This window comes from Semicossyphus pulcher, unplaced genomic scaffold, assembly GCF_022749685.1.
Source record: "Semicossyphus pulcher isolate SPU_LCO1_2020_fin unplaced genomic scaffold, fSemPul1.0.p SCAF_16, whole genome shotgun sequence".
NCBI classification, from domain to species: domain Eukaryota; kingdom Metazoa; phylum Chordata; class Actinopteri; order Labriformes; family Labridae; genus Semicossyphus; species Semicossyphus pulcher.
In genome coordinates, this window is record NW_027211670.1 from 8979690 (window position 1) to 9001164 (window position 21475).

Genomic DNA, 21475 nt, shown 5'->3' on the forward strand with positions numbered 1-21475 from the left:
GGAAGTTTTTCAAAGTGTCCGAAATAGATAGCAGAACTGCTATTTGCAATGACTGCTCAGCTTCGGTGATGCGAGGAGGAGCCAAGGCAAAGTCTTTCAACACTACAAACTTGATTAACCATCTCAAGACCCGTCACCCCGACCGTTGTAACAAATGTGATAAGAGTATCACCATTATACTGTGCGCTAATTCCAATACAGAGAGAGTTGATGATCTCTGCCATTAGGTGTGCGGGAAAAAAATATCGGTATCGGTAATCGGCTAAATGAGTTGTAAAATATCGGCAAATCGGATATCGGCAAAAAATCCAATATCGTGCATCCCTAAATATTACCATTAGCTAGGAAGTTGCTGAAAGCTTTTCTTTTTTTAGATTAATGTTTTTTGCCTTGTTGCCTTTAGTACAGCTCAGTAGGGACAGGAAATGTGGGCAGGAGAGGGTGGAGGATGACATGCACCAAATGGTCACAGACCGGGAGTGGGGCCTGCAATCAGTGCGTCGAGGTCTGTAGCCTCTGTACATGTGGCGCCTGCTCTGCCAACTGAGCTAAACCAGCGGCCCAAGCCTATTAATGTTTGGTAGAGTTACACAATACAATAGGACAGGCGTGAATTCCTAGCAAACTTAACGTTAGCTAAGAACTGGTTGGACGCTAGCATTAGCTGTTGTCTCACCGTCACTAATGGGTTATCAAATGTGTTGTTTTACCTTAAAATACGGCTCAACGTCACGATAAAATGTCTTTTCTGAGACGTGATTAATGTTGTCAGATACTCTACATTTGTATGACTAACAGCCTGGAATACAGTACTAGAAAATTATACCAGCAATTGAACTTCCCACCCTGAGTGTGAAGTCAGAGGAAAATGCTAGCCGTGTGAACTTTGTGAAAGGCAGAGTGAGTTCATGTCAGGTACAACAGATTCAAATAGTGACTGATATTTTTCAAACACCTTTCAGGTCCACTTTTAAGGATCATAAAACCAAACCTGAAAAACATATAAATAAATTAGTATTCAACCCAACTTAAACATCTTTATTGTCAATGTCATTATAGTATATCATTGGTACTGACTGCAGCATAAGGATGTGAATTGCACTGTGCACTGCAGGTGCTCATACTTGTACATATAGCACATAAGTACATATTAATAGGAGGTCAGTTAATATCTTCATTTACAATTGTATAAAAGATAAAATAAATGGCAATTCTTCTATAAAAAGAAATACAGGAGTCAGACTTCATTATCATACAAGGTGCACGGAGTATCTATACAGGAGTTCTGCAGCATAATATGACCAATTATATGGTTCAGTCTTTAGATGCAGCTAGCAAATATAGGTGTTACTTCAGGTCATCTTCCCTCGGTCCATGTAGTTTAATAAGTGAGATGTTTGCATTTTATCTGGTGGCCTGAGATACCAGATCTCTTATGCTCCTTCCCTTTTTCTGTCTTGGTAGTGTATTCCTGAGTGAAGAGTTGACAAAAGATTGTAGTGATGCAAGAAGGATGCAATAAGATTTCCGTATTTTTCAAATCCTTACTTCCTCTTTGCGTTCTCATTAGTGACTGTGACTCACACCAAGAATTTCCTCTGCACATGTGAGGAAGCGTGTTCATTTTAAAGTGAGTGTAAAACAGTCTTTGTTACTTCCGCATTAAAAAAAAAAAAAAGTTTCCTTTGAGACAATCTTGACCACATTCGCTGGCACATCCTCACTTTCCATGCCTCCTTTTTGCTTCAGTCATTTTAAGCCGTTGGCCTTTTGAAATGAGCATTTTCCTTTTCTCCACTGAGCTTTGAAAACCTGCAGCATCAAGTCTCTTTTACTTCTTTTAGATACATTCAGCAATGGTTTTGCATTAAAACTGTACATCCTAAAAGCACGATTGTATTAAAGTAAAAGATCCAATATGAAGGATACTGGATTCATGGTAAAGTTTTAATGGTCATACTGTCAAAAGAGCCGGCCTCGTTGACGATAAAGAGACTTTGGATGGTTGATTTGATTGTAATTACTAAGGAATTGTGCGTCCGTAAAAAAAATCCTTTTAGTTTAGTGTTTAAACTTCTCTAGTTTTCTCAGCTCAGACTTTTATTTCATCCTCATCATCCATATAGTTGTAGGACATATTCTTCTTGGGCTGGCTGATGATCATCATCTCTGAATCTGCGACCTCCATCCTGCTCTGTCCCTTTAAGGGGCTGACACCATAGTGGCGTGCGAGCACATTTGTAGCACTCTGGAAGCGCTCACTCTCCATCCCAATCCCCAACTTCACTCGTTCAGGAGACCCCATCACCACATCAGGAACTTTGACAGAAAGCCCGCCTCCGTTCACCTCCATCCCACTCCCCTCCTCCTCCTCCCATTCGGCCTCATGCGGGCTCTTCCTGCCCCCGCAGTCCTCCCGCAGCAGGGAATCCACGTATGAGATAGTCGCCGAGTCCATCTCTGATCCCTCATTGGTCAGCCCGCACGCCGACCCCGCCTCCTCTCCCTCCCACACGTGGCTGGGATCCTCCAGGTGGCTGTCGATCAGACCGAACACCTCACTCATGAGGGAGGGGCCGAGGTCAAAGGTGAAGGTGTCCAGGGAGGTGAGGGAGGGAAGGGAGTCAGAGTACGCCGTGGTGGGTTTAGCATCACAGGTCAAAAGGGAGGCGGAGCAGGTGGACAAGATGGCGTCGGTAGGGTCGGTCAGAGAGCCGCGGTGGATGTTGGGGGAGCAGGAAGTGGGGAGAGAGATGGAAGGCTGCTGACGCTCAGTGCGAGAGAGACGAGGCAGAGTGACGAAACCAGAGTCCAAACCTGAAGACAGACAGATTTCAAGACATGAAATTCATTATAAATCCCCAGGTGATGCTTAGCTTAGCATTAGCTTAGCTTTGCATTAAGACTGTCTAGACTATCAGCATCTCCAAAGCTTTACACATTTCTTTACACATTATGTCTCATTTGTGTAACTATACAAAAAAAGAAGAGCAACGTGTTTATTATGGAGGGTTGTGGAGTGTGCTGGACTATTTATTGGCTTCCTGATGGTTGTCTGGCGACCTTACAGAGCCAAAAATTAGTGAGTATTAAAAGTTCTGATGGGCTTTTTTCTTCTAACTTTGGAGTTTGGAAACTGCTGGCTGTAACTTCATATGAGTCCTCCACATATTAAAGTGCTAATGATCATTTCACCTATCTATCAGCAAGAAACCTCATAAGAACATTTTCCAAAGTGTAATTCATTCAGGTGGGTATGGAGGGAAACGAACACCAGAAGTACAGCCAACAGGGGGCACTGCAAACCCATCTGAGATCACCCTCTCTGATAATGACGAGCCAGCCAACCTCGGCCTGCAAAGTGCTGAGTTGTTCTGCTCTGCGGACAGTGAATCATCTGCCCGACCCTGCCAGATCACTTAACAAGTCACACACTCACACACTGCTGCCTCCATGGCCCAAAGGGGAAAATTACCACAGTATCTCTCAATGCCAGTCGTAATTGGCCGAGAGTCAGGAGGTTTTTCATACCATCAGAAGAGCGCAGTGTCTGATTTCACAGATGACCACTCTTTAACTGAAGTAAAAGAGTTAAAGCAGCGTACGGATGATTTGGTTCAATCAAAACCTGCAGAAACTCCAATCCATGTTTTAAAATTCACATTAACTAGATATATTTATATTATATTTAAATGAAAAATATGTATATAAAATATTTAATTCTGGTGAATATTCAAATAAAAATGTCTGAAACAGCACACACAACCTTGTACATCCACATAAAAATAGAATTGGGTTCTCAAAATGTATCTCTTGCTGTTCGTTTAGCCGAAATGTAATCATACTGTATATCTGATCTGGTCCTTTTCAGTTCATTTGAAAACTAGTTTAACATCTTGGGATTTCTTATCAAGACTAAGGCGAGAAGGTGCAGCCTTCGAAGGCTGTATTTGAAGGCGATGTGTCAAAGGCTCTCCCTATTGCGGTTGTGGCTCAGTGGTAGAGTCGGTCATCTCTCAATCAGAAGGTTGGGGGTTCTATCCCTGACTACTGCAGTCACGTGTCGCAGTGTCCTTGGGCAAGACACTGAACCCAAATTTCATAGCCATCGGGTATAAATGGGCATAGATCTGATTGGAAATTGAAACTTAGGCCTGTGCGATCAGTGTGTGAATGATCGAATGTGACATGTAGTGTAAAAGCAGCTTTGAGTGGTCAGAAGACTAGCAAAACAAAGTTTTTAAGTACAATCCATTTGCCAATTCGAAGGCCACAAATGCATCCTCCGTTTCACCGAGTGCATCCTTCACGGCCCAATGTTTCCCTAGATGAATTGCGCGTCAATTCAAACAAAATGGCGGACTCTTACGCGGCCGAGAAATGCACTTTTAAATGTAAACGTTTATGGTTTTAACTAAATCGAATAGCTAGCGTTACACATGTTTACAAAAATGAAAGGGCCCTTGAAACAAATTATCTTTATGTAAAGAGGTTAAGTCATGTGACGTTAGTTATGCTAGCTAGTTAGCCCGCTAACTACCTGTTGCCAGGAGTGGCATTTGGTGACGCAAGGGTAAGGGCGGGAACAGCTGTTGACGCAAACAGGAAATGTCTCATTTCAGTTCGGCTTTAACAGTCAACGCAGGCTAAGAATGGAGCATCCTCCGTAGACCAACTCCTTCGAAGGCTGCAGCCCCTGTATTGGGACACAGCTAATGTTTATGATAAACCTAGCTAACTTTGTCCTTTCTGAGTTGTAGCTTAGCTAACCATCTCCTTTAAGGGTTGTAACAATCTTGTCATTCACACATTCGAAACAAACGGTTTCTTTTACTTTATTTGTGAATAACTTGACAATGACAGCATGCACTGAATCTCTCTGACACACACATACACACACACACACACACACACACACACACACACACACACACACACAAGGGGAGGTTAGACTGTTAATGTGTTTAATTCAAACAGCCTCTCAGACAGCTTGTTGCTCACTCTGTCTGGATCTCTGTGTGTTATCAGTCGGAGCGCTGCTGATAATGAGACAAGGTGATTCATGAGGACATCTGGGGTAAATCTGTTTAAGGCACTGGTTAGAAGTAATGGATAAGTATCTCTACAGATGGTTCCCACCTCTCTGTAGTTTCCTGTTAACACTGGTTAACTCATTTGACCTCTGTTTCACTTACTTTAGCAACGGGACCATTTAATTTGAAGGAAACATCTTCCCTTACATCTTAGGGGCCATTTTGGGATTTGGCTTTGTAATTTTCTTAATCCTTAAATGACTGTGCAAAAAAAGATGCCATGACATCATGTTAAGAATTTACAGAGAAGATTTATTGGACTTTGTCAGCAAACCAAAACACTGACGCTAGTCAACACTAGTCCCCTGAGAGTTAAAAAAGTTTATAATTTTAAGCGGGAAAATCCCATGTCCTCAATAGACCACCAGTAACCCTGTGTAAAACATGTAACCTTAAATTTTTACGCTAATACTATTTATTCCATCTACACATACTGAATGCAAAGTTCAGGCATGTTTGTAGAAACAGCTGGTTAACTTTCATTTACAGATTCTTTGGCCACTCTGAGGCAGCAGAAACAAGCTTCAGGCACCTTGTAAAGTTGATCTAATTTTCAGTCTTCATTTTGCTCTGTTTTGGTCTCCACCAACTTTATGCTCCACCAAATTATCCAGCCAGTTTCTAACTTATCACATTTCTGTTATTCAGCCCTTGGCAAGAAGTGTACACTGGGCTTATGAGGAAAATTTGGGTGACGATTCCCTGCAGGTTTGTCTGAATGAGCCACCCTGTCCCACACACATATGATCCATTGTTGATGTCAAAAAAGGTCATTATAGCAGTTCTGTGGGGAAAAAATATTATACTCACCATAAGTGCTTTTCATGTCCTCTGGCGTGCTTTGAGAACTTGGGAAGAGCACTTTGGTTGTTGGACACCCATTAGGCATATCCACATCCAGCCTGGGAAGGGACACGGCATTCTTGATGATTGGAGAAATGATGGGAGGTGGCGGTGACAGATCCTTGGGTCCTCCTGTTGGTCTGTTGTCAGAACCCCTCCTGATTTGACGGAGTGTCCTGGAGAAGAACGCTCCAATCTTGGTGTCGGGGCTGGAGACAGAATCTGTTTCTCCGTTGTTCCCATTGCCCGTGCCGCCGTGATTGCTGAGGAAAGAGGTGTCTCCAAACACATCGCCGCCGCGGCCCACATGCATGGTGTGGCGGAAGTCACCCAGAGGAGGGCTGATCATGTCCAACGTGAGGTCGCCCTTATGGCGGCGTTTGCTGTGGGAGTGTGTGACCAGACCTTTAAGGCCTGACAGCTTCTCCTGAAGATTCATGGCTCACTATTTCTTGGAAATCAACCTGAAAAATGTCTGGAATTGCCTTTAATCCCACTGAAGTTCAGCTTTTCTCCTCTTAGATTTATGCCAAAATCATTGACAGTGTAGCAGCCCAAAGAATGGACTTAAAAAGCTCTGAATGTTTAATCCAAGATCTTCAAAGTGTGTAATTTCTAAAGCTGAAAAGTCCAGGCCGGCAGCGCCAAATACTTCACTGGAATATTATCTCTGTTTATCATGTGCAGGCCAAACTCTGTCCCAGTCTTGGTAGCGCGTTGTTATGCATAGCTGGCTGAATTAAACAGACATAAATTGAGGAGAACACTGTGCAGTTGTGTTCCTGGAAGCAGCTGGGACGGTTGGAGTGTGGTCAGGTCGCCTGGTTTCCCCTGCTTGCCTCTGGCTTTGGCTTTGTCGACATCAGCTCAGAAATAGGTTTGACTCCAGCTGCAAATGGTTCTGCGGTCGCACCATGGAACCATCTATGGAGAGCAAAAACAGAGGAAAAACATCTATCTTTAAAATGTAGTCAGGGATGTGTTTGATTTTGAGGGATGTTGACAGAAGTGAATGACATTTGCAGTTTGTTTAGTGGAAGTTTAGATTCAGTGAGAGACCGCTGTGTTTTCCTATTCTGAACTATTCCTTATGTAGTTGTAAAGTAACCTCAGGGCAGTTTGAATAGATACGTCTTTCCGCAGGTTTTTAGGATTCCGCGTTCCAAAGGTCCGCTGGTCTGGAACCATCTAAATTTAGACCACAGTCCCTCCTCTGTGCAACCATCCAAAGTCTGCTTCTTGTCCATAAAATGGGTGGACTTTCAGGGAATTCCTGCTTCCATTTTGTCGTGCTTTGTCTAGCTTGAAGGTTACACAAAGTTCATTTGATATTTCGCTGAAAAAAATGTATCATGCTTTTAAAGCCAAGCAGCAGCCTTCCTTCAACAGGCTTAGATTTGTTTATAAACAGGCAAAGTATTCTCAGCGAGATAGGAAGAGATAATGAACATTTCCTGATAAGAAAACAATGCTGCTACTTAGCTGTAGTGTTAGACTGCCTGTGTATGGAGCCCTGGCAGTGTCGAAGGCAGAGAAAGATTACCAGACCACTCAAAAGTTAATTACATTGATTGATCACACTATAATTAAAATGCAGTGTAAAAAGAGAGATGTGAACTTGAGACTTGGTGACTTGGACTCGAGTCGACTTGAGTCACTGTTTTGATGACTTGACAAAAAATAAATGACTTGAGACTTGACTTGAGGCATGATGACTCGGATGACTTGCGTGTGTTCATAAGTTTGAATGTTAGCTGTTGAATATAAAATGATAGAATTCAAGGTTGTAAAGCTTCTGTCTAACTATCAAGTATGTATGCAGCGCAAACTGGGAATCATGATTGGACGACTCAAAAAGTTCCCCGGTATGTGATTGTCATGATTGGATGACTGGCTGTCAGTCAAACGGCTCGCTATGGCAACATGCAACATCAAAGACCCCCACTACCTGATGCTTTTTCCCCAAAGAGAAGCCTCATCAGTCGTACTCGTTACTACTCAATACGGTCTCAGAGCAGACCATCATCATGGCTGCGTCTGTGCCAAGATCATACAGATACAATTCATTGTCATACTTTTTGAACAGGTTATATAAATTGACCAATAATATCATTATTAGACGGGCTACTAATACCTTATCTTTTCTCTTTATAAAGACCGGATACTACAGGTAAGAGTGCTGTATCTTGGACGGAAAAGAAGTGACTTGACTTGCTTTAACAAAGGACTCGACTTGACATAATCTGTGGCTTGACTTGACTTGCACAAGAAAAAATGACGGCTTGAGACTTACTTGGGACTTGAGTAAAAATGACTTGTTCACAACACTGGTGAAAAGAAACTTTTTTTTTTTTATCTCTAAAAGTTTTATTTTAAAAGCTTTGTTTTTGTGGGTTGATAACCAATTATAATGTTAGGCTACTCTTCTATATATATATATATATATATATCTTTCACTGACTAAACTTATTTTTCAACTTCCTATTTTCTGGCCTAGTGTCAGTTGGTTTTCTATTTATTAACTTCTGCAACTATTCCTGTTTTCTATATCTATTTTGTCATCATCTGTTTGTGTTAAAATAAATCAAAATAAGCACTAGCTCAGCTGAAGCTAATTTTGGCACAGGTGATTTTAATCAGCCATATACTTCATACTGCTGTTTGCCAAACCTCTTGTATTATTAGCCAAAGCATTTTGGCCAGCTAGCTAACATTAACAACATAAGACAGCTAACGAATTAGCATTCTGAGACACGATATTCCAGTTTCTACCTTTTCTTCCATTAGCTGCAGAACAAGTTGCAGCTTCTCTCTTTATTTAACTAACTGGATGTTAAAGAAAAAACTTTACATTTCTTTTGACACTACCTCACAGAGTATCAAAAGTTGGTGTGTTTAGCTGTGTTAGCATTGTGACTTGCCTGACAGCCTTATACTGCCTTTTGTCAGTTCTTGAGCTCCATAAATCTGTAAGTCTGTAATGAAGCAGATAAAAAAATTGGCCTTTCCTCGTGTGTTGTTCTTTGCCAACAGAGTAATGGATATCCTATTCTTAAATATTTTGATAGCATATGGCAGCCCTGACAAGGACCTCTGCTTCCCTTTAAAAGTTTTCCATTGCAGCAGCTAAATGTCTGCGGGCCGTCTGGCTTCATTAATGACCTGCTACGGTTCAAGAGACGGCGATTGCGTCAGGTCCAAGGCAGCCCTTCTAATTTGCTGCTGACCGCAGTCCCAGGCCCTCCGCTCCACTTGCCCTGGCTGGAGTTTTAAGAGGGGCATCTGGGAGAGGAGAGGGAGGAAACACGCCACATACCAGCACAGAGCAGAGCCATATCAAGGCTCACACGGGGACACCAGGGACCAGTAAACCGAGGTGTGATGTCGAATCTAATACTGCGTTTGCCTACAGGGACAATGTGCACGTTCCCATGAACTGCAAAGGCCGACTCTCTGATCACAACACTATAATGATACACAATGCAATATGCACTACCCAATAAGGGAAAAGTTTGGACAAGGAAAAACTCTACACTTTAATCGATCACTTAGAGTATTACAGGAATACACGTGGGGCATTAATTATTGTGGCTGTGAGCTTACGGTAAGCTCTGGTGTTTTGTCTTTGCCTGTAATCCAGTTAAAGACCTTTGACCACAGCTCAGAGGGGGTCGCTCCCTCCGAAACCTCTTATGTATCAGGACCCTTCGGGCAAAGCTCATTTTATCTGCACATGTGCTTCTATCCTACTGAACTCTCCTGCGCTCCTCTCTGTGATCCTTTCTGCACTTGTTCCTGCGTTTCTGAGTAAAACAAAAGCAGCAGCCAGCACCCTGGGGCGTAAGATAAATGGCCCGAAAAGAATCACAGGGACAAAGAGAAACAATATTTTGAGTCTTCTAAAGTTCAACGCTATAATCCTGGTAGCAGCCTGCCTGCCTGAGTCTTGAATATCAGAAAATAGTAGGGGACCTCCCGACAGGAGGGACTTTAACGTACCCTGGATTATCCTCTAATCCTGCAACTCCCCCGTTGCCCCCAGTAGGGCACCTCTTTTTGGGCAAGGCCTGGCTGCTACCTCCCTGGTCAGCTTCTCCACTGGTTCAGTTTCCTGCCAGAGAAGAAATGAAATATAAACTTTGTTTGAGGGAGGGAAATTTGAACTGAAGCGAGTCAGGATGAGAAGTGATTGAAGGAAGCAGGGGATGAAAGTAAAGAAAAGTTTCATTTGCAGAGAAAGGAGTGAAGAAAGAGGAGCGAGAATTAAGGCAGAAATAAGAATGACAGGAATTGATGGTAAGAGGAAAATGAGAGAGAAAAGGTCAGACGAAGAGGAAAAACCGAAAGAGGAGGGAGGAAGGATATGAGAGAAGATAAATGTATATGACAGATAAAATAGCCAGTTTAGGGTATGGGCCTGATTAAGAAGCATGCAGTTTGGAAACCCATTAGTGTCATGTACACCCCAATTAAATAGTAAAAATGTTAGCATTGTTAAGACGCTTAAGCTTGATGAGAAACATGGTAAACATTACACCTGCTAAAGATCAACAGGTTGGCATTGTAATAAGCCCTTTTACACGCCAGTTCAAGGTGGGATTATTACGCCTCTGTTGCGCCTCGTCTTCTACATAAAATGCACAGAGGCGGATTTGAGCATTGTTCCTGTTTGTAATATGTCTTGCTTAGTAACATTAGATTTCTACCACTACAAGAACCCGTTGGAATGCCCTCGTTGCTCGAAGTCCCTAATGTAAAAAGGGCTACTGTTACCATGATGGCATGCTGACATTACCGTTTAGCTAAAGGCACTGCCCACAACCACTAGCTGTAGAGTTTGACTCTTGTTATCATGTCTTAAATGTCATTTTAATGCTTTTATTTGCCAATTTAAAACACTTGAATTGTCTCTGTGTTTGATAAATGAAGCTGCCTTGCCCTGCCCTTTGTTTTGTGGAGTCTGGCGACTGTTGACTCTTGTCAAATCTATCTTAATCGAGGGATTAGGATTTCATGCTTCACCCTGACAATGTTTTCTCTTTAGTTTTTTCTAATTTTTTTCTGACCTTTTCTAGTAAGCTTTTTTAAATTCTGTACATGATAAATTTAAACAGATATCTCCAAAGATGACGAGAGATAACGGGGTGAAAACCGTTGGACTACAACACCCAGAAGTCTGCAGGTCAGACTCAGGAAAACTCTTTATTCGGATCAATACACTGCTGCTAACCTCATCTTCATCTTTCAGCATTCAGGGGATTTCGGAGCATTCTTACATCGCGGACAGGCTGGATAAAATAGTTCCATGTCACAGTGTACTGTATTTACTTGAGGTGGCTTTGCTGGATATAAACCAGTGTAACCACAGCCTAATAGGAGCCGTGTGTGTTGTGTGTGTGTACGGACGCATTCCTGAGCAGAGCATCAGTCGGCAGAGTCTTTCTCTCGATTACGGCCATCAAACATCGTTCTTCTCAACCTCAGAAGAACGCTGATTGGAACCACGTTTCGGTCTTAACCATCTTCTTTCTTTCATTCTTTGCCTCTCTTAATTCTTACCCTCATTTCTTTTCCTTTCTTACCTTCTAATGTTTCTTTTCTTCTCTTTAATTGTCTCTCCTTTTGTCTTCCCTTTATTCCCCTCTTCCTCCATCCTCCTTTTTTGTCCCTGTTTGTTTCTTCAGTTGCTCTCCTCTTCTTCTTTCCCTTTCATGTCTTTTCTTTGCTTTACTTTGAGAGTTTTTACAGACTATAACAGCTGTTGGGCCACACAGGCACACACGCACCCATTAATCTCCGCATTTGATGACTTAAACTCAAAAATGTTTACTCTGCCACAGTTTGCCTTGGGTAAAATAAGCGCTGGACTTTGGTGTTTCACCCCTCCCTTCTCTCTCCCTCTCTCTTCTCATGTCCTTCACTGGCTAACCCCGCTAACCAGGTGAACAAACATACAAGATAAGGCTGCATTTTTTAGGCTAACCCTTTGACTTTCAATTACCTTCCTATTTTCACCATCCATGCTCAGTCTGAATCCAAGCAAAACACGGCTACACTTCCTCCTCAGCCAAGAAAACATTTTCATGCTTCGACGAATATCCATGCTCTCCAAGGCTCCCTGCTTCCTGCTGGAACGGGCAGTCCCAATTTGCCCTCTTTGTTGCCCCACTCTTGTTGCCAGTTTATATCTTTTCTCCACCTACACATAAACTCTTTTCTATTCTTCTCCCTTTCTTCTTCTGACACACGCACAGACCTTATTTCATGTTTGCCATAATGCAGGTCTTTGAAGTCAGTGACCTGTTGAAATATACCATTTATTGGTATTTCAATTCAAGTTCAATCAACTAAGAGTTAGATGAAAACATCTGTCAACACTGGTCATAGCTGATAAATAAGAAGCTACAGCTAGCTGCTAGGTTAGAATAAAGTGGAAATTGGGGGAAATAAGATTTAACCATTATTAAATTAGTGAGCTGTAGAGTTACTTTCAGCCACTTAAGTGCTAAAATATTCTTAGAAAGTGTTCGTAGCTAGTCTGCAGACTAGCTTTTGCCGCCTTTTTGCTAAGCTAAGCTAGTCCTCTCCAGAATGTAGCTTTGTATTTGCTTTATAGACGTTAATGGCACAGTAATGTGTCAAATACACAGCCACAACCCAAGTTATTTTTACTTAATTCATAATCATATGAAAGCTAAGAAGCAGCTAATACTAGCTACCAAGTAGCCTCTTGAACCGTGTACTCCTTAGCATTGCTGCAAAGCTACCAAGCAGCTTTTGCGGTCCATGTCATAAAGCCAACATATGTGGGGAGGTTCACGTCATGCTACTTGGTGAGCTATAGATTCATATATCAGGATTAAATCTCAAGGAATGCAAATAACCTTACTTTCTGACATGTTGAACGTTAACCACATTTAAGCAAGTTAAAATTTTACACTCCCAATTGTACAAGTGAGCCTTTGACTGATTTTGTTGTCTGTGTTCTTATTATTTACACTGACCGCACAGGATATTGAAGGTTTCATATAGAAGTCTCACACTGTATAGTTTTAGGAGACGCAGGAAGAGGAAACAACCTGGAGCTGGGGAAACTTGACAATGGTCAACATCAACATCAATCATTATCTGACAGGTTCACATGCAGTCAAAATTTTGGACAGCAGCCAATCAGCAAACAGGACTGAGCTTAATCCTGTTTTTAAACTGAAGAATTAGCAGCTTGGCCAAAACAGAACTTTAATCCAACTACATAGTCCACAAAAACGTGTCCAACATCACTGAAGTGAGTTGTTGAACAGTAGTTATTAAACTATGATACCTTTTACTTTGAGTTGTTACATTGGGGGGGAAGGTTGGTCAGAGACAGCAGTGACCAGTTCGCTCAGCTTAAGTCTCCTGGTGTTTTCCATTCTCCATTTGGTGAAGACAGATGGCACCATGATGGAGCAGTTTTCCCAACATTCCCAAGTGGTGCAAAAAAAAAAACTACAGGAAAAAAAAAGCGAGGGAACCCTGTGGTGTGAAAGCAAATACAGAAGCCGGATTCAGAGTTCACACCTCTGCAACTGACCCTCTCCTGGTCGGTTGCGTCAATGACACCCAAAGGTCAAAGAGGGTCCCCCTCAAAGGAATGTAGAACTCAGGTAAAGAAAAAGGGAAAACCACAGGGAATGCCTGGTCTCATTTACTAAATCATAGCCTTGAAAAGTACTGTATCATTAGTGTAGACCGTCTGAGTGGGATGCACAGGAAACATATTACATGCATGTGTTTATAATCTCACAGGAGGCCGACAGACATATCAAAGCATGTTCTAAAGGAGGATATACTGTACGCCCACTCTGGGGAGACAAACACAGGGAATTATGGATCCAATTAAACTTGAAAAAGTTGCACACTGTTGTTGAGGCTGAGGTCACCACTGCATGTTGTTTATGGATTTTGTGTTATTATCATTGCAGCAGACTGGCTTTTCATTGATCCCCGCTGTGCATGTTTGTTTATTGGCGAGCTTTAGCAGGCCAACGGGCTCTTCAATCAATGTGTGTGTGTGTGTGTGTGTGTGTGTGTGTGTGTGGTATTTCACATGGTGGCCTCCCTCCTGGCTCGCTGACAGGTTGTAGGGGTCAGAAGGTCACTGCCCCCAACTTGTAACGAGTCCAACACTGTGCTGCCTGTTGGTCTCCATAATTAAAACACCTCAAGGCCACCAACTTCAACTTCACCCTGTCACGTTCCACTAAATCAGAGTACTTCTGGGTAATGCCAGTGACATGTGTGGAAATTGATAGGTTATGTCATGTAACTGCTGTAATTACAAGGCTGGCAGGGTGATGAAAATCAGCACACAGGCAGAGTTTATTCTGTCCAAGGTTACAGCAGGAAAATAGTCTTGATATACTGCTGCTGCATATAAATATGTATGCAGATTGAATTTCATGTCAGACATCTGAGAAAAGCCTCTCCCAACACTAAAAACAACTCTCCCAGCAACAGCATACAGAAAGACTATTAACACTACTGCTGATAACAGTTAGGTTTCAGTCAACATTTATCTACTAATGGTTTTACATTATCTGAAGCTATACCTAAATATGCTTTCTTTCTGTGCTCAGTAGGGGGCTCACTCTCAAAGCTGACCAATAAGTTCATCCGTATATTCAGTAGAAAAAAGCCTCGCTAATAATTTAATAACGGTTATATCGGCAAGAACTTTACACGCTGTTTTTTTTTTTTGTTTTTTTTTTTACAGTTATTCCAACTCCAAACAGTATCATGCTATTTAGGATGCAACTCAAACATCACAAAATAAAAATAAAAAAACACCTATAACTATTACAAGAAAATATATTGGTCACAAAAAGAGTAAAACATGTTGCACAGATACGTTAATTCCTGAATATGCACAGAAAAGTTGCTCCAGATTCATTCTCCTTGCTGTAAACATACTCTTGCGTCTCCACGTGTATAAAATTCAAAATAAAATGTTGATAACGTCCCAATTAACTTCGCATTCAGAGTTACAGACTCATTGTGTTTCTTTCTCAGTACTATAAATGTGTTTTAACGTCGAAATTGATTAAAAACTCACCGTTGAAAACTGCGACGCGAAGAATATCAGACGCTTTGACTCCGGTTTAATTATCTTCCCAATAGAAATGTATTTCGGGCTCGTGCGGTCCGAGTGAGCGGAACGTGCAGCCGGACTGTCCCGCTGGTGCGCGGGGTGTGAGGAGCGGTGCAGCGCGGAGCAGCAGGAAAGGGGCGGGACGTGGATCAAATACCAGTGAAACCATCACAGGTCCACGCTGGGAGCTCCCACTCTGCTTCATGTTTCACACTTCAAACTGATGTCTCTCTACACAACATGCCAATTGACTTGTCAACAGGATTTAAAGCTATAAGTAAACATGTTTGAGACAAGCTTTAGGTGGCGCTGTAACATGACACTTCAATGAAATGTGTACTTTTAGAGGCTACCCCATTTAACACTTTGAATTCAATGGCTCTCTAAAAATGTTTCCACTGTTTATCTGTTCAAAATATCATAAACATGAACAGTGTGCCAACCACCTCTGGTCAAATGCTAATCATCAGACTTCATCAGCTGAGTCTCTGCTGACTTTTGGAGGGAATTACATTATGATGAAATTGTTTCATAATGACTCATTTTGCATTATGTCCATTAACTAATCACATGTTGATGTGGCTAATTTTGAAACTTAAATCTAACAATGACCTCCACTGAGTGCTATTACCTTAGCCCAAATTAAACTGTAGCTTTGAAGATAGCAACCATATGTTGATAGCTGGCCCTTTTTCAGAACAGTTTGACAAATTGGTAACACATTTTGCTTTCTGTTACACAAATGTAGATGCCACTCTTATACTGTATGTTAGTTTACCGGTAGCTTAGCAAAAAGACAGGAAAAGAGGAAATAGGTAGCTGGGCTTCGGCCAAAGGAAACACAATCCTTCTCCCAGCACATGAAGCTTCCTAATGAACATATTATACTGTTTGTTTAAGCCGTACATAAACAAAAATATAAACGTGAGAAGTTGTGATTTAAGTGGGGAGATTTCTTTCAAGGTAAAAGTTAGCATATTGTTTTCCCTTTCAAGAGAGCAAAGCTAGCTCTTTCCTGTTTTTGGTAAGCTAGGCTAAACATAAACTGGTTGTAGCCTACTGTAATATTCAGTGGTCAGACATGTTTGCCTCTCTGCTCTTGCCTTGCTGTTAGGCTACATTACATTTAAATATTGATTTTGGCTAGAGTTTTTGTGATGATTTTCTGCTGATAGGAGTAATATAGCCTACTGTTAAATATGTAGGGGAATGTGGTTAAGTAGGCCTATTTGGTTTGGTGTTTTTTTCTCTCACAATGGAGTCAGTTAGTGTACTCAGGTTTGTGATGATTCAACTAAAGGACAGCGTAGTTGAGTCTAGTGAGTCATTGCACTAATTGCTTACTAACTGCTGCTTATGATAGACCTACTGTTTGTATTTCTTTCTCAAAGTGACATGAAACAAACACAATAAATCTACAGTATTAGATCCACCTCATGGTCAGATGAGTTTTACATATAAATCTAAGTAGGTTTAAACATCAAATAAATTAACTGCTGCATAACTTCACCAGACACTCAGAGAACAACAGTCGTTAGAAGTGTAGCCCCATAAAGTGCACGTCTGTAGTCCCAGGCTGACCTGTGCTACAGGAAGCAGAGCCTTATCAACAGGAACAGAAGCATCCTCACCCTGTCCTCAAAGGCTTCGTACAGGCCTGTCTGTCGTTAAAGCTCCGAGGTGGCCTGTAAGTCTGCCAGCGTTCACCACAACACCACAGCCACATGCCACCTCTTAGTGCTACGACACTCCCCAGCTGCCCCCACACCCCTGGTACCACACACACAGACACGCACACATACCTATGAGCTCACACGAAGGCAGGCGGAAGTAAACACAATCACACACAATCAGGAAAGCCACCATAGTTCACTGTTTTAGACAACACCCTTCCTCATCTCACAAGACTGGATTTGCCCTAGGTTTACTCGCATTGACAAAGAATTTAAAAATAAATACTTTATGTGCGTAATTTAATTTCCAGTTGTAACATTTTTGTTTCCAGTACACTTCTTCCTGCTTGGCTCCCATCACTAGAGTACGACTGGTTTCCATCGGCTGTATTTGAACCAGAACATGTTCAACCAGTGGGATTACCTCTCCACACTGATCATCTTTACATTCTTCTACTCGTCTTTCCTTTATGTAAAAGATGTAGCGCTTGTTGCAAACCAAGAATACTTACTTGTTTCTGATTGGTCCAGGTTGCCCGCATGAATTGATGGTTACAGCAGTTTTGAATTTTTGAGGACGGGGCCTTTAAATGTTGCCATGGTGACTCATTTGTTTTATCAGCCTTACCATTAAAAAAATCAGCTGATTCATTATATGTTGAGTTACAAAGGGGCCTTTAAAGACACACATCTAATCTCTATTAGAGGGCATCTAAAGGATTAGTGTGTTTGTGTGTGTGCACATTCCATGCCAGTGTGTGTCTAACAGTATGTCTGTATTTGGTCTTGTCTTCAGCTGCCACCTATGCCAACACTTCTCGGGCATGAAGTGCTGGCACGGCCGCTCAGCTTTCACTGCAGCTCAAACAGACATTTATTAAACACTGCCAGTAACTAAACACGGTGCTTTCTGATGATTCACTAGGTGACATTCACTCTGGATGTGTTTGACAAAAAATCCAAGGCTTCTTGGCTCAGGCTGCAAAGAAGTTGCCATCTAGTTTCCAGTCAGAATCAACAAGTTCTTTTTATTACAGAACAGGAAATTTCTGTACTGGTATGCATAACTTCTCCCTAAAACATTCTAGCTAATACCTCAGAGTGCAAATCGACAGTGAACACGTTATACTATGTGCAAGACAACAATACAACAAAATTGTGATGGCACTCCCTGAGTTAAACCCATACAATTATATCATTATATATATATATATATATATATATATATATATCATTAGAAATTGTACAACAATTTAAGACATAAAAAAACAATTTGAACAACTTTCCGGGAGCACCGAGCCACTGCGTCCATGCGCGCCATATTGAAGTAGGCAGTTGTTTTTAAGTACTTGATTCTGATTGGTTAATTCCGAGGTCTGCAATTTCTCATTATAACACAGCTGTGTTAAATACTTGGTTCTGATTGGTTAAATATGGCATTACGAAGCCTGTTATTTCTTGATAACAGACTGTTGTTATGAAGAACAGACCGTTGCTAGGGATGCGGCTCTAATCACGCAATCCGGAGGACTAACTGTAATCATATCAATCCGCTGAAAGAAGTCTGGTAAATTTGACATCAGTTTGTTTGCGGAGGGAAAAAAAGAAAACTGCCGAAAACAGCGGAGAGAAAGCCATGAAGGTTAAATGATGCAAAAACTGAAGGCTACGGCAGAGAGATCTACAGAACAAAAGACGTACATGAAGTAAACATTAAACGGAACACAGTGCAGGGTACGACGGTTTTTAAAGATGGTGAATGGAAAAGAAACTCAGTCAGAAAATGTCCTGCTCACCCTGTTAGGGTTCCATTCATCTATAAAACCCTGCTCACTATAGGCCTGATCCCTCACTTAAACTACCTGCCCAAGAACCAAACAGCATACAGTTATGTAAACAACAATTCTGTAAAAGAAAGTGCAGCATTTATCAGCAAAAGAGTCACATATTTCCATCAGGTGCTGGTGGAGACCAAAACAGAGCATAGAGCCAATTTCATATTGAACTCTGTCAGGAGGACAAAAACACAACTGAAAACGAATGCTAATGTGGCTACGTGTCTGCTGGAGGTTTAAAACAACAGCATACTAGCTGTCAATGTGTTTGTAGCTTGTTACGCTGCCCCCAACTGGCCAAAAAATGTAAAGTGGTTTAATTAACCGAATTTTCATTTATTTACATCCTTTTTTTATACTTTCTATCTTTTGTTTTTTGGCTTTGATTCAATGATTCAATCTAATCTTGTAAAAATGTTTGTATGCCTGAATAATGACAGTGACTTTAAGAGGAGCAGCTGAGGTTATCTTTGTCATAGTTCTATATTTAAAATGTGTATGTCGTAAATCGTGCACAGTGCTGATGTTATTTTCGTTACACTGTATCATTAGTCTTATGTTGAAATATGAGGTATGTAATGATAGTGATGCTTTTGAACAGTTATCTCAGTTGATGTGTTATCTGCATTCATTTCAGCACTTCAGCCTCCTGCAGATAAGAACAAGTAAAAATGTGTGTTGTACAACTGTAGCACTTTTGTAGTCCTCTTTCTTACTCGTGTATTTGAGGCCCTGTTTGACATGTCCTGACTTCACACTCAAGTAGATTTATTCTTACATTAAGTCTCTGTTTGGACCTATTTGATGTCTCTTTGGGCTCTCATGTCTTTGTTGCTGTGAGTTTAAGAAGCAAAATATTATTCCTGTAAATCCGCCGAAACTGACATTTGTGTTTATTTAATAACCCGATTTCCCAAGCATCTCCTTTTGTTTCTTTCACACAATCTGAAATCCTCTGTTCCTGTTTTCCCCCCTTCCTCCTCCTCCTCTTCTTCCTTCTCCTCCTCTCTCTCCCAGGCTTTCCTTGCATCCCTCCTCTCTCTCCCCTTCACTCCATCCCAAGATAAACAACCTCTGTTCTGAGGCATGTCAGCTATTTGTTCAGAAAAGCTCACAAGTTTTTGGATGCTGTTCAAAAGTGGGTCTCTGAAGGGAGGCAAGATTACAAATTTAGAGCTTTTTCACAATCTCCCCCTCTGTTTTTCATTTGTCTTGGTCTCCTCTGCTCCTTTTTTTCCTTCCAACTCTCTCACGGCTTGTATATCTCTCAGCTGAAACTTACTGAGTCTGAGTTTGTGAGTTTCGACGTCCAGCCATCTTTATGTTTGACCTTATGTTCCTCCAGTTGCGTCCTCAAATTCCCTACTTATTTGTTAAATGCTGATTTATCCCGTGTCATGAACTTTCATCACTCTACTCTGATTAACACACACAAGGGTAAAATTACACCCGTTCTCAGGCCTCTGGGCCGCCTGGGTCGAGTCCCTCTGAGAGTCACACACAAACACACAACACACACTTGAGAGACTGTGGCAAAACACGTTCCCAGTTTGGCATTTGCTTATCGCTGGGTTGTTTGGAAAAGCTTTTTCAGTGTAATGACCTGAAGTGAACATTTCTCTGATGGCAAGAATGCATGTAAGTGTGTGTGTGTGTGTGTGTGTGTAGTGGGAGTCCAGTGTGTGGTATACTGCGGTGAGATAAAACTAAGAACATTCAAAGTACTTATTATTATCATCATGGATTATATATCTTTTTTATCTTTTGATGTCTTTTTTTGTTGCTTTTTGTTCCCTCAAATTTCTCCGTCCCCCAGTGTGTGTGTGTGTGTTCCCCATTTTAATTGGCGGAAACACAAACAGGATCGATGATGCACATCACCTTTGTACGTATGCATCTTGTGACAAAGACACACACAGTGACTCGCAGCCAGTGATGTGTACTGACACATGAACTGATTACATTTTATGCAGACAAAACACTCTTCTTTGTGTAGCCTGCTGGTAATCTGCTTCTTTTTATATACCAGTGCACACGCACACACACAAACACACACAACATCACAGTGGCTGTGTTTAGACTAGGCCACTGTTCCTATAAGGAGATACAGATCACTGTTTTGCTTTCCCGAGCATGATGAAGGTGTAATTATGTCCAACCAGAGGGAAAACAACAGAGAGAGAGAGAAAGGGAGAGAGAGAGAGAGATGGAGAAAGAGGAGGGGGTTGTTGGAGCAAAGACCCACAGATGGTTTTTAGTGTCAAACTTTTCCCTATTCGACCACCAGTGGCAAAAAAATACATCTATGTTTGTGCCTGACAGCAAAAAATCAACCGCTAAACCCGCCTCCCGTCTCATATGTAAGTGTGTGACAACAAGTTTCAACCATCTAACATCTTTGGGAACCCCTCACCGAGATTTATTTTGCCTCTCAGTGTATGGAAGCTGAAAGTTTGTGGCTACACTTCCCCCCAGTTTGTCCTTTCAAGTCTGGAAGAGAGAGGATTCAGCCATGATCTTTGTGTGAGTGTGCAAACATTGTGATGTATGCTAGCTTTATGAACAGCATTTAGCTCAGGGAAAAGGAGAATTGTTTCCCCTAAACCTTGAGCAATGAAGGCAGAATAGTTCTTCATCAATATTTATGATATACACTCAAGAAGGAGAGTTGACAGTTTGCTAATCCCTGAAATCAATTGCCAGCACAGGGTGGTCGAGTTTTGGATTTCTCCACATTTTGAAACAATGTAGATCTGTCTGTGTTTAGTCTAATAGTTCTGATGGTTGTATATTTCTATCACCTTCACAAAATAAATAAATAAAAGAGTGTAAGAAATGAACATGTGTGCACTGATGTACGCGGCAAACATCAGCATCAGGGGTGTTCTCAGGCTGTTTGAG

At 41.5% G+C, this 21475-nt stretch overlaps 1 protein-coding gene across 2 annotated transcripts; it reads right to left on the bottom strand.

Annotated features, from left to right (window-relative positions):
• Nucleotides 1-1023: 1023 nt before the first annotated feature.
• cdc42ep1a (CDC42 effector protein (Rho GTPase binding) 1a) lies at nt 1024-15148 on the bottom strand. 2 transcript variants are annotated; one of them, XM_069664617.1, is made up of 4 exons: nt 15031-15148; nt 9936-10047; nt 5904-6860; nt 1024-2817 (listed from the first exon to the last, which is right to left on the bottom strand). In XM_069664617.1, the coding sequence occupies exons 3-4, from the start codon at nt 6373-6375 to the stop codon at nt 2093-2095; spliced, it is 1197 nt and encodes a 398-aa protein (XP_069520718.1). In that variant the 5' UTR covers nt 6376-6860; nt 9936-10047; nt 15031-15148; the 3' UTR covers nt 1024-2092. The 2 variants fall into 2 exon arrangements, with proteins under 2 accessions (XP_069520718.1, XP_069520719.1); XM_069664618.1 differs by lacking the exon at nt 9936-10047.
• Between the last annotated feature and the right edge of the window lie 6327 nt (nt 15149-21475).